This window comes from Sarcophilus harrisii, chromosome 3, assembly GCF_902635505.1.
Source record: "Sarcophilus harrisii chromosome 3, mSarHar1.11, whole genome shotgun sequence".
In the NCBI taxonomy this organism is placed as follows: Eukaryota; Metazoa; Chordata; class Mammalia; order Dasyuromorphia; family Dasyuridae; genus Sarcophilus; species Sarcophilus harrisii.
The window spans coordinates 407,494,570-407,508,441 of NC_045428.1; the positions used below are offsets into that span (position 1 = coordinate 407,494,570).

Consider the following 13,872-nt stretch of genomic DNA (forward strand, 5'->3'; position numbering starts at 1 on the left):
ATAGTTTGTTCTATTTACTGTATGTTCAGAAAAGGGAATGAGACATTTTCATAGATACTATCTGTGCATTGAGGTACCTAAGTGATATATTGGATAGAGTGCTAGAGGTTGAGAAGGCATGAGTTCAAATCTGAGTTTAGTAGTTGTGTGATGCAGGGAAATTTACTTATCCTCTGTCTACCTCAGGTTCTTCATCTGTGAAATGGAAATAGTAACAGCACATTCCTCCTATGATTGTTTCAAGCATAAAATAAAAGTTAAGTGCAGACCCAATCTTAAAAGCACTATATAAAATCTAGTATATTATATACATGGACACATATTCACATGTAAATGTATTGAATATAAACTTATGTATATGTATAATGATGCTAGGTGGCTAAGTTCAAAAAGCATGAGGCTTACAGACAGGAAGACTAATATTTTAGATCAAATCTGGACTGCTTAGCTGTGTGATTCTGAGCAAATCATTTAATCCTGTTTGCCTCGGTTTCTTCATCTGTCAACTGAGCTGGAGAAGAGAATAGCAGGAAAAGCAAACAATTCCAGTATCTTTGTCAAGAAAACATCAGATAGGATCATGAAGAATCAGACACAATTGAAAACAACTAAATAACAAAAGTGAAATTCTCAGAAAGGAAACAATACTAGACAGAAAATGAAGAATATGGCTAAATCACATGGAGGTTAATGCACCAACAGGTGATGAATCCTTCTGTCATTCTTGTCCTATTAAGTCTGGGCAGTCTGTTTTTGTATCCTTATATAAACAAACGTAGAGCTAGATAAAAATACATTAATGCCTTAAGAAAGGATTTTTTAAATTATTTTTTAGTCTTATGAGAGTTTCAACTTAAGGAAGCCAAATTCTCTACTCCAATGATTCATAAAATGAATATTAGTTGACGAGGAAATTGAGACAAAAATATTATTTTAGTAGTTTTCTTTTTTTTTTTTTTTTTTAATTTACATTGGTGGCCTAGGTATCCTCATGACAAAGAATCAGAAGAAATATTACAATTTGATGAAAAACTTGGGGCATGGGAAACTCCAAAAGTCAATACCTCGGCCAAAGGTAAGCAAAATAACAACCTCTCAACCAGATTTTTCCAATCTCTCTTTTTTTCATTTTTACCGTATGTCAGAATGGTATATTAATTATTTATTTAATTAAATAGTAACAGCACAGTCCTCCTATGATTGTTTCAAGCATAAAATAACAGTTAAGTGCAGACCCAATCTTAAAAGCACTATATAAAAGCTAGCTATTATATGTGTACATGGACGCATATTCACATGTAAATATATTGAATATAAACTCATGTATATGTATAACATATTAATATTAATATTTTATTATGTCATATTAATAATTTATATTTTTAGAATATATCTCAATTTTATTTCTTCCTCATTCCAGCCTCTATTGAGAAATCAAGCAACATGATATTCATTATACATGTGATGTCTTGTAAAATTTATCTCCATTATTAGCCATGTTGACAAAAATAAAAATAAAATGAAAAACAGTATACTTCAATCTGAGTTCATCACTTCACTTTCTGGATGTGGAGAGCATTCTTTATCATTAATATTTTGAAATATCTTTGATTATTGCATTTACTAAAGTAGCTAAGTCTTTCATAGTTGATCTTCATTACAATATTGTTGTTACTATGTACAGTGTTCCCCTGGTCCTGCTGCTTCACTTTGCATTATTTCATATAAAACTTCTTAGGTGCTTTAAAAATATATCCTGTTCATCAAAAATATAACCTTCTAGCATAATAAAATCCCATCACAACAACATAACACAACCTATTCAGTCATGCCATAATTAAAAGATATCTTCTCAATTTCCATTTTTGCCACAACAAAAAGAGGTGCTCTAAATATTTTTGTACATATAAATCCTTTTCCTTTGATGTCTTTGGGATATTAACTTAGTTTGTAGTATTGCTTTATCAAAGAGTATACAAAATTTTATAATATTTTGGTCATAATTCCAAATTGTTCTCCAGACCCATCAGACCAGTTTACAACTCTATCAACAATCCATTTTTCTAAATTTGGTCCAGCATTTGTCACTTTCCATTTTGTCAGCTTAGCTAGTCTGATAATTGTCTTTTTGAACATTTTAATTTAAAATTTGCTAATTTTTAGTAAATTGGAGGATTTTTCCATGACCATTAATATCTTGAATTTCTTTTCCTGAAAATCACTTTCATATCTTTTGACCATTATCAAGTTGGAGAATAACTCATTTTTATATAGTTGGCTCAGTTCCCTATATATTTAAGGAATAAAGTTCTTATCAAATAAATTTGCTATACTTTTTCTTAGTTCAATAATTAATAATAATAATTAATATTTCTTGATTTGCTTGCATCCTATTATTTTATAATAGTTCCGGGCTTATAGATCATTAAGTGTAATGCCTTCATTGTATACAACCCTTATGTCCCATAAAGTATTTGTGATCTTAGAAAATCATCCAAAAATCTATTGGAAACAATTCACAGCTTTAGCAAAGCTATAAGTTATAAAATAAAGTTACACAAATCATTAGCATTTCTATATATTACTGACAAAAACCATCAGCAGGAGATAAAAATAGGAATTCCATTTAAAATTACTGAAGACAAAATAAAATATTTGGGGGCCAATCTGCCGAGACAAACCCAAGAACTGTACAAACACGATTACAAAACACTTCTGGCACAAATAAAGTCAGATCTAAACAATTGGAAAAATATCAATTGCTCATGGATTCTGCTTAAATTGGTCTACTTGTTCAGTGCTATACCAATCAAATTGCCAAAAATTATTTTGTATAACTAGAAAAAAATAATAACAAAATTCATTTGGAAGAACAAAAGCTCAAGAATATCAAAGGAATTAATGAAAAAAAAAAATACAAAGAATGGTGGCTTAACAGTACCAAACCTAAAACTATATTATAAAGTAGCAGTCATCAAAACCATTTGGTACTGACTAAGAAATAGAAGGTAGATCAGTGGAATAAATTAGATGCACACAATACAATAATCAAGGCCTACAGTAATCTAGTGTCTGATAAATCCCCAACCTCCAGCTTCTGGAATCAGGACTATTTGACAAAAATTGCTAGGAAAACCAGAAAATAAGAAAGTCGACATAAATCCATACCAAAATAAGGTCAAAATGGGTACATGATTTGGGCACAAAGGATGATATCATAAACAAATTAGGAAAGCAAGGGATAATTTATCCATCAGATATTTGGAGAAGGGAGGAATTTTTGACCAAAGAAAAACAAGAGAACATTATGGAAGGCAAAATGGACTACTTTGATTACATTAAATTAAGAAGTTTTTACACAAACAAAACTAACAGAACCAAGATTAAAAGGGAAGTACAAGGCTGGAAAAAAATATAATCAGTGTTTCTGACAAACCCTTGTTTCTATATAAAGAACTGTATCACATTTATAAGAATACAAGTTCCCAACTTATAAATGATATGAACAGACAATTTTTAGGTGACAAAATTAAAGTCTTCTCTATGTGAAAAAATGCTCTAAATCACTATTGTTTAGAGAAATGCACATTAAAACAACTCTAAGTTAACATCATATACCTCTCATATTGATTAAATTACAAGAAAATAAAATGATAAATGTTGGAGAAGATGTGGCAAAACTGGGACACTAATGCATTGTTGGTGGACTTGTGAAATGATCCAATCATTCTGAAGAGCAATTTGATACTATGCCTGAAGTAGCAGTGCTATGACTGGGTCTGCATGCCAAAGAAATCATAAAGGAAAAAAAAGGACCCACATGAGCAAAAATGTTTATAGCAGCTCTTTTTGTGATAGCAAAGAATTGGTAAATTTTTAGATGCTCAGCAACTGGGGAATGGCTGAATAAGTTGTGGTATATGAAGATAACGAAATATTATTGTTCTATAAAAATGATGAACAAGTTGATTTTAGAAAAGCCTAGAAAGATTTACATGAACTAATCTGAGCAAAACGAGCATAACCAGGAATACATTATATACAATCACAGCAAGAATTGTGATGATCATCTATGAAAGACTTGGTTCTTCTCAGTAGTTCAGTGATCCAAAGCAATTCCAATAGACTTTGGACAGAAAAATAACTATGGAGACTGAATATAAATAAACATTTTTTATATTCACTTCTTTTTTCTGGTTTTTTTTTTTCTTTCTCCCATAGTTTTTCTCTTTTGCTCTGGTTTTTCTCTCCCAACATGATTCATAAACCAATGTGTATTAAAAATAAATTAATTTTAAAAATAAAATATTTGTGGAAACAAAGACAAGCAAAAGAGGACTTTTGGAAATAATGGTGCCATATCTATGTTTTCTCCACAGTTATGACAAATGCTAAGTGAAAGAATGAGAGCCTGAAAAACAAGTACTTATTGAAATCCATGTGAACTATCTATAGGTATTCCTATAGTCCACCAGTTTAGTAATTATGTTAAAAGAAGGAAATTAGTTTATGCTGGCATGATTTGCTCAAAAAGAATCATGATATTTTTAAGAGTTCCTGTTTCCCTTCCTAAAGCATCTAAAACTATAATGCATTCTGTAATAGTTTCTAGGACTTGAATTCAAGTTTACCAGCTCATTTTACATTAAGTTTAATTTCTGGCTTTTTTTTTTCATGTCAGTCATTTCTGTGCATAATCCTTTTGTAACCATTCAATGAATTTTGCCTTGAAACAAACAAAAACCAGTTATATTGTAGCCATATCACATATTTATTTCCTATTTCTACTCACTTCATAGTTCATTACATTCATACATTCATCATATTAGTCAATAATTATGTAGCTGATAAAATTTTTTATTTTCAACTTTGTGTATACACAAAAAGTGCTTTTATGAATATTTAGATTTATATGGTAGTATTCTTCTTGTCTTTGATCCTCTCCCCTTCTCCCCCTCTCTCTCTACCTTTCCCTTTCCCTCCTCTCCCCCACCCCCATTAAGGAAAGGGGAGAGGAGGAAAAAGCATCATTAAAGATTGAGATAGAGCCCCTTTCTCCTTCCCAGAAATTATAAAACAGTATCTGAAAGTATGGCTGCATTTTAAAGAAGGGAGAATGGCTTTATTTAAAGTATAAAACTTAAATGTGCTTTCAACAAGTGAATTAATCCATTTTCAAAAAATGTGATTCAGATATGTGATTCAGAAAATCCATCATTTTTGTCAAAGGCACATGACTGGCCATTATGTTTATTCTACTGTACTTAACAGTATGCCACAAATACAATATTCAATGTCCTGGGATACTGATTGGTGTGATTGAAATGTAGATAGATGCCATTAAGGAAGTACCTGATGGTCTGTTATGTAAAATGGAGAGTGTATTAAAGACAAATCAAAGGAAAAAAGATTTATATTAAACTATGTGCCAGATAATGTTAAGTGCTTCACAATCATTATTCATTTGGCCCTTACACAACTCTGAGATATAGGTGCTATTATTGTCTCTATTTTATATATGAGGAAAATGAGACAAAGTTGGGCTAAATGCCTTGTCAGGATCACAAAGTTAATATGGGTCAAAGGTCAGATCTTTCTAATTACAGGACCAGTGCTAACCTAAGTAAGTTGTGTTGTAACTCAGAAAAAGTAAATCAATATTGAGGATAGATAGGTATCCTCTTAATCTCTCTTTATTTGTCTGGAATTTATTTGCCTATTAAATATTTTTATTCTATCAGAAAACAGACTTGATAGACATTTTAAGTATTATGCCTTCATTATTTCACTATAATTTCCCCAAAAAACTTTATTATTGAAGTAATGTGAAATGAGTTTGCAACAGATATTGAAGTGTGTTCTCTTATCTTAGAGATTTGCATTTATAAATTTACAAACTCACTCCTAGAACCTAACAAAATGTGTTATACCTAGTAGGAGAAATCTGATTGCTGATTTTATTAAATCATAAATATGATATTCAAGCTCTAGGCAATCTAGTAGCTCATTATTTTAAATGAATTTTTAAACATTGTTTTACAAAACAGTATATTATTTCTAAAATTATGCCTCAGTACTAGATACATTAAGGAATTAGTGAGTCACAAATATGTGAGGATTGCTATGGAGAATACATTTTGATACAAATATTTTTGTTTAATAACTCCGATGTAAAGAAAGTAAAATTTGCAAAGAAAACTAGTATAGTATTGTGTACATTATGAAACACTGAGAAAAGACAGTACTAATTTCCTTCAAGGAATTCAGTAGTGCATTTAGATCTATTTACAGATGATTAACACCTTGATGAAGAAGTTGGAGGAAAAAATGAGATAAATTATCTGTTACTACTTTACTAATATTAGTTGAAGGTTGATTATATTAATACTATAATAATACACTACAGGTAAAAAAATATATTTCTCATGTGCCTTACATGTGAGTCTCTAAATTTTCTTGAATCTGATCAAATGGGTCAAAATATACAATTATGGTTTAATTAAATGAATATTTGTGAGTCTAATGATGTTAATTTCATTTTGATATTCACTCCATTATCGCAGAACAAATTTCAGGAATGTGTATTTGACCTAGTCAACAAAGATGCCTTTGAGATCATCATTGTAGTACTCATCTGTCTTAACATGGTGACCATGATGGTGGAAACAGATAACCAGAATGCCTATACAAGAAACATTTTGTATCAGATCAACCTAGTGTTCATTGGCCTCTTTGCAGTGGAATGTGTGCTCAAACTCATTGGCCTTCGCCAATACTACTTTACCATAGGCTGGAACATCTTTGATTTCCTGGTGCTCCATCTCTCCATTATGGGTAAGGATGTTTGCTTACTATGTGTCAATTTAGACTGTTCTTAAATCAGGCAGGAAAGACCTTAATATTTTTTAAACTTTTTCCAAAATATCAACAGTTTTGAAAGAAAAAGACTATTTGGGGGGTCACAAAAGTCCTATGTTGATCCATGCTTTTAGTAGAAGGGCAAAAGTAGAAGGAGAAAAATAAATAAATCAGTAAAAGTTATCTCTCAGTGTAGAGATAGAGAAGAAAAGTATGCAGATGTGCCAATGTCCATGCTGGCCACATGAAAGGCCAGCCACATCAATTAAAATAAAAAAAATTACAATTATATGTTGAAATTTTTTTAAAATGTTAATACTATCTCTATTTTATTTCTATTATTGAAAAGGAACTGCTGGAATAAATGAACTTAATCATTTGAGATATTCTTAAATGCTAATATTTTTTAGTATGAGAATAAAGACAGAAATTTGTATTCATATAGCATGCCTGAAGAAAATCTTTACAGCAAACTTGCTGTATAAATTACAGGACTGAGGCTTGAGGGAGGACAGTAATTTCAAGCACAGTGTAACAGAATTCTATTACTTCTCATTCAACTGTATGAGTGAGTAGGATAGACCAAATACAATAAGATAAAATTGAATAGAGAAATCCAAAGACTGATGCTTGGATTCCAATGAACTTACCTCACAAATGTAAAATAGATAATATTTCATCATAAAAAGTTTCAAGGATTTGGTGGACTTCAAGTTCAACTTGAGTCAAAAGTTTGACATAAACAAACAAAAAACTATAGCTATCCCTGAAAATACATTTTGTGTGTGTGTGTATATGTGTGTGTGTGTGTGTGTGTGTGTGTGTGATAGAGACAGACAGAAACCGAGAGAGAAAAGAGGTGACATGAGAAAAAGAATGGAGAAAGAGGGAGACTGTGGAGGGAGAGAGACAGAAAAATGAAAGACAAAGGTAAAGACAAACACAAAGAGAGAAGAAGAGTCTTATTGTACTTTATCTTGATTGAATCATATATGGAGGACTGTGTTCAATTCTGGTACCAAGTTCAAGAAAGATAATGGTAACCATATTAGTAAATGGGTAAGTAACAGCACAAACATCCAAGAGATCATGATAAATGAGTTTTGCCTGGAGGATTCATTGAAGATGTTTATTCTAAAAAGAGAGAAAGAGAAAATACTGAAGAGATATGAAATCAACTAATTGGTAGGATTCCCTGTATAAGAGATATTAAAACTTATTTTATTTAGTTCAGGACAATAGAAGCAGAAACTATAGGTGGAAGCTCTGGGAAAGATTTGGTCTTGATATAAGGAAAAACCTGCTCACAATTAAAGCTATCCCAAATGTAAGGAGCTTCTTAGAAGGTAGCAGACCTCAACTCTTCAAATAAAGACTGGATGACCACTTTTTAATGATTAATGCATTTGTATCTTTGTATCACAAGCACTGAATTTAATATATGTTATGATTATAACTGAATACTATAGAGAAAATTCTTCTTAAGATTCAGACTGTCCTATATGATCTTTGATTTCCTTTCTAATTCTCTCATTTGTAATTCTATATTTCTATTCTCAGTATTCAGGATCCTCCATTTTAGAACTTTGGTATTGAATTTTATGCTGATGTTGCATAGATTCAACCTAATATATGACAGATCCTGTGGTAAACTGTAGGAATAAAATGAAAGGCAGTGAAAAATCATAACAGAAGTGAGTGCAAGGGATAATGTGAAAAATTACCCTGGCATGGGTTCTGTCAATAAAAAGTTATTAAAAAAAAATAAATAAAGAGGGGGAAAAAAAAGAAAGGCAGTAAACAGTTCCTGATATCAAAGACCTTACAGTCTGATGAAAGAGACAGTATTAAAAAAAAAAAAAAAAAAAAAAAAAAAAAAAAACTATGTGAAAACAAGGTACATAGAGAATAAATTAGAAATAATCAACAGAGAGAAAGCACTAGAGATAACAGGAATTGGAATAAGCTTTGGGACTGAAGAAATCCGGGAATCCCAATAAGTAGAGATGAGGAAGGAGAGCATTCTAGTCATAAATACAGCTAGAGAAAATGGCAGGAATAGAGAGTCATTTTCTTTGAGAACCATTTAAAAGGATAGTGTCATTGGATCATAGAGCACATTGAGGGAAGGCAGAAGTTAAGTTTTAAGAAGAGTTAAGATGACAGCAGTAAAAATTATGTAATTTCTTTCTGTCACATGTCTAGACCTGATATTCATGAAGGATATTAAAGAATACCACTACTTTACCAGCTTTAGTTAAATCAAAATCATGATGTCATACTTTGAATACTCTGCCAATCTTCCACAGACAAACAGAATAGTATATACAAATTTTTTAAGTACTTATTTAGGGATCACACCAATCTTTTATCCTCTGTATCCAATATAATTTTTTTTTTAATGGATGAACTTTTATTAACTGGATGAACTTTCTGTTTCCTTTCTCCATAAAGATATCTTATGTCTTTGTATCTTCATATGCCATGTATTTTATCCCAGATTCCCATTTCTTTATTTCCATCTATTAAAATTCAATCATCATTCATGTAAAGTCTAGAAAAAGTAAAGGAAACATCTTTTGTCTACCAAGAGCATGTAGCCAAAACATGATAAAGATTCTTCCAAGATGTATCAGTGATAACAACTTATCTAGTAATTCACTTGGTACAAAATGACAATTCAAGAAGAATTTCTTGAGTGTTATCAGTGATTCTGAATACTTGGACAAGAAATTGATGGCCAGAGAGGCATACAGTTTGTTTTTCTCATTGTTTTTCATCAAAGATACTGAATGAATAAGAGAAAATAGTTGTAAAAGAAACAGCTAAGTAAGAATGTGGTACTTGATAATGTGGTATTTGCTAAACTGATAAGATGTCTAATAAACTGATTTAGCTTGCAATATTAAATTGACTGATTCCTGCCCAGAAATACAATATATCTTTTGTAAAAGGCTAGTAATATTATAATTGCTGAAAATCAAATTAAAAGTTCTTATACTAATGGTGGAAGTTATAGAAGTCTGACTATATATAATCCCAAATTTAGACATTATATGGAGGTGTTTGTTTTTTTTTTAAAGGAAGGATAGACATTTACTGAAAGTGCCAGTAGTAAAACTAAAGACCTGTGCATAAATTGATCAGCAAAGAAGCTACAAACTAGGATCTAGAGATCCTAAGAAAGGAAGGCAAATCTGACCTCATGGTTATTTCTGAGATTTAGATATAGATGAGAATTTAGGGAAATGGATCACAAGCCTGGCATAGAAGTATGATATAGTAATAATGATCAAGAACTTTAATGATCAATACAGCACTTGAAACTTTCCCTCTCTTGCTCTCTCTCCTTTTCTCTGTGTTGGTGATAAAGATATAAATGCTATGCTCATCAACTTTCAGTTAATACAAATTTAGGAAGAATGATACCTAACACACAAGATGACACAAAACTCAATGTAAATAAATGTAAAGTCTTTCACTAGAGTTTAAAAAAAAAACTTCTATATGTGTAAAATGAAGAAGGTATAATAAATAGCCATTGTTCTAGAATTGTTAAGGTTTTAGTAGACTATAAGTTCAATATGAATCAGCAGTGTTATGTGGAAACCAAAATAACTATAATGTTAGATTATGTGAAGAGACATATACTCTAGGAGGAAGATAGTAGTTCACTGTACTGTCTTTATCCAACATCATCTGAAGTAATGGGATTCATGGTTTAAGAATTGCATTAATAAATGGGAAGAAGCCTAGAAGAAAGCAGCCTTAATAATGGTGAAGGACTTTGAATCTCAAATATCAGGTAAGGGAAATTGGCATATTTAGCCTAAAGGAGACTCATGAGGTATAGGCAACTTTCTTCACCTATTTTAAAGGTAATCATACAAAAGAAGGATAAGATTTGCTCTCGCTGGCCCCACAAGTCAGAATTAGGAATAATGAAATGAAGTTGCAGAAAGAGATTTAAACTTGTTGTCATATACACACACACATACACACACACACACACACACACATACTTCCCCCACCCCCAAAAAATAAAACTACCCAGAATGGGTTGTTTTGAAAGGCAAGTCTGACTTAAAAGTCATATTTTATTGGAAATTCTTTTCACCTTTCAAATCTGGTCTCTAGATTTGTTTCTCCCACTTCTTTATACCCGTGTTTCAACTCCTAGCAGAAATCTACCACTCTTAATGGTATTCCTTCTCTTCAGTCATTATCTGACTATTGTCTTTGAAGAGTTTAGAAAAGCAAGCAAGTTCTATTTCTGTTTGCCTTTTTGGATCCCACCTTTATCCAAGGTAGCTAAAAGGGATTATGAACATTGGCCTGAATTACTTCTCAAAGAAGCAAGAGAAGAAAAGCAAATCCAAGATTTATGAACTTTTGTTGGATACATAAACATGTTCCTTTTCATATTTTTCTACAGTTGTATTACAACTTCAGTTGACAGACAAATATTTCCTGACCTATGCCCAGATGCAAGTAATTCGTCTCATCAGGTGTGGCCGAGTCCTGAATTTCATTAAAAGAACCAAGAGCATAGGTGTGCTAATCCATGCTCTGATGCTGTCCCTTCCTACTTTGTTGAATATTGTGCTTTTGCTTCTCTTAGTTATGTTTATCTATGCTATCCTTGGAATGTTTCACTTTGCCTATGTTAAAAAGGATGCAGGAATTAATGACATGTTCAACTTTGAAACCTTTAGCAACAGTATACTTTGCCTCTTCCAAATTACCACATTTGCTGGGTGGGATGGCCTGCTAGAACCAATTCTTAACACAGGCCCACCAGACTGTGACCCTGAAAAAATTCACCCAGGAAGTTCTGTGAAAGGAGATTGTGGAAATCCCTTGTTGGGGATTTTATATTTTGTGAGTTATATTATTGTATCCTTTCTGATGCTTGTAAACATGTTTGTGGTTGTTATCCTGGAGATTTGCAGTGTTGTAACTGAAGAAAATGCTCATGCTCTGAGTGAGGATGCTTTTGACAATTTTTATGAGATTTGGAAGCAGTTTGATCCCAGTTCTACCCATTTCATACACTACAGTCAGCTTTCTGAATTTGCTGCTTCACTGGATCCACCTCTTTTTATAGCAAAACCAAACAAAATTCAGCTCATAGCCATGGATCTGCCCATAGTCAGAGGTGATCGAGTTTTCTGTGCAGATGTGTTAATTGCTTTTACAAAGTATGCTATGGGAGAAAATATAGAGTTTGACTGCCTCCATTTACCAATGCGTAAGCAGTTTCTATCATCTTGTATTTTTGAAATTTCTTATGAACCAGTTACAACTACTCTAAAACGAAAACAAGAGGAGGTATCAGCTTTTGTTATTCAGCGTGCTTTTCGACGTTTCCGCCTAAAGCAAAATGTGTTAAACATATATAATGTCAAAAATGAAAAAAGGGAGAAGCTAGCTGTTAAAGAAGACATAGTATTTGATAATGTTAATGAGAATTCATCTCTAGAGAAAGTAGGTGATCTGAACCCTTCTTCCAGTCCCATACCTTTGAATAGTGGGATAGAACAAGACACAGAGAAACATGAAACAGACCAAAAAGAAAAGGAAGACACAGGCAAAACTGACAGGGAAAAGAGAAAATAGGAATTCCATTTTGAAAATAATTGGTTACAATATATAAAAGAGACACACCAACAAACAAAAAAACAAAACATGTTAATTCTTCTAACAGTGTAGAAACTTCATTGAATAACTGTGAGTTAGTATTAAAAGAACTTTGGTAAGTGTTGGTCTATTTGCACTGATTTACATATGGTCAGAAAAGATAAAAAGGCTTTTCAGAATGGGAGAGATCATGGACTGAGAAGTAGAATCCACAATGTGGTGCCATGTAGAGCATAGATGATAAATAAATATTTGTCAACAAGGTTTTTCTCAAGTTTTCATAAGTTAAAATGAGGCACTTCTTGTCTAGAAAGTATCTGCAGCTTATGTATCATGAATGTATGTTTGTTTTGCGAAACTACTGTCATATTTCTCTGCCTACCAACAAGAACTAGATGATCTTAAATATTCCTTTGTGAAGAATATGGATATATAACTTTTGGTCTTCTACCCCTTGTTTTCCTCACATATATCTGTCCTGTAAAATTATATAACAATGAAATATTGATTAATATGATAATCATTGTCTCTTTACCCCCTCTCCAAAAAAACCCTTGTACTTCGTATGTTTTTTTATATTTATTTACCTATGTGCTAGCTTTTCTCCAATAGAATGTAAGCTTTCTGAAGAAGTCAATTTTGTCTTCCTGTTCCTAACACAGAACCTAATAAATAGTATGTGTTTAATAAATGTTTGCGAATTGAATTACAAATTATTCTTTTGCTACTATAATTAAATATCACTTATTACCATCAGTTTCCCTAAAACCAACACCTAATTGCTAAAGTATTTTGAGAATAATTTTACTAGACATTTTAAAGATATTCTGCCTTTTAATAGTTGTTTGAATGGTAATTGTCAAGTCTTTATCCTACCAAAAGTAATACAATGATTTGTCATACATGCATAAAGTTTAGTTATTTACTTTCAGAATACACTCTCAAATCCTTCTATGCTTGCCTTTCACAAGTACTCCATTATCCTATGACAACTTTCTATAATCATTTTTTGGTGTTTCCACAAGTTGGTTAATTAGCAGAATACTAATAAACTTATAATAGTCTTTCTGCTGATATTAATTCACAACAAAATGTAATGATATCCTTTTTAGATAATCATAATCGGCATCTTATTTTGGTTTGATATTTTGTGAGATAAATCAGCAATCTAATATAATGTGTTTACCAATTTGAACTTCAACAAATGATTTACTGATTTTCATAGATCTATAGATTGCTAAAGCTGGAAAGCAACTTTGGAGTTCATTGACTTCAACCTCTTCTTTTTTATAAATCAATAAACTTTCTTTAGCAACATTGTGGATAAAACAGTTCTGAATATCTTTAGTTAGATAAAGTGATCCTTGATAATGG

The 13,872-nt window shown here is 31.6% G+C and overlaps 1 protein-coding gene across 4 annotated transcripts in view; it reads left to right on the forward strand.

The window, feature by feature from the left end:
• The window catches only part of LOC100932957 (sodium channel protein type 9 subunit alpha-like), a 148,288-nt gene extending 135,099 nt beyond the window's left edge, over positions 1-13,189 (forward strand). For all 4 annotated transcript variants that reach the window (XM_031960528.1, XM_031960532.1, XM_031960530.1 and 1 more), the window contains 3 exons: positions 971-1,075; positions 6,564-6,834; positions 11,294-13,189. In XM_031960528.1, the coding sequence (XP_031816388.1) occupies positions 971-1,075; positions 6,564-6,834; positions 11,294-12,477 (1,560 nt within the window). In that variant the 3' untranslated portion in view covers positions 12,478-13,189. The remainder of the gene's footprint in view (positions 1-970; positions 1,076-6,563; positions 6,835-11,293) is intronic.
• The last annotated feature ends 683 nt before the right edge of the window (positions 13,190-13,872 follow it).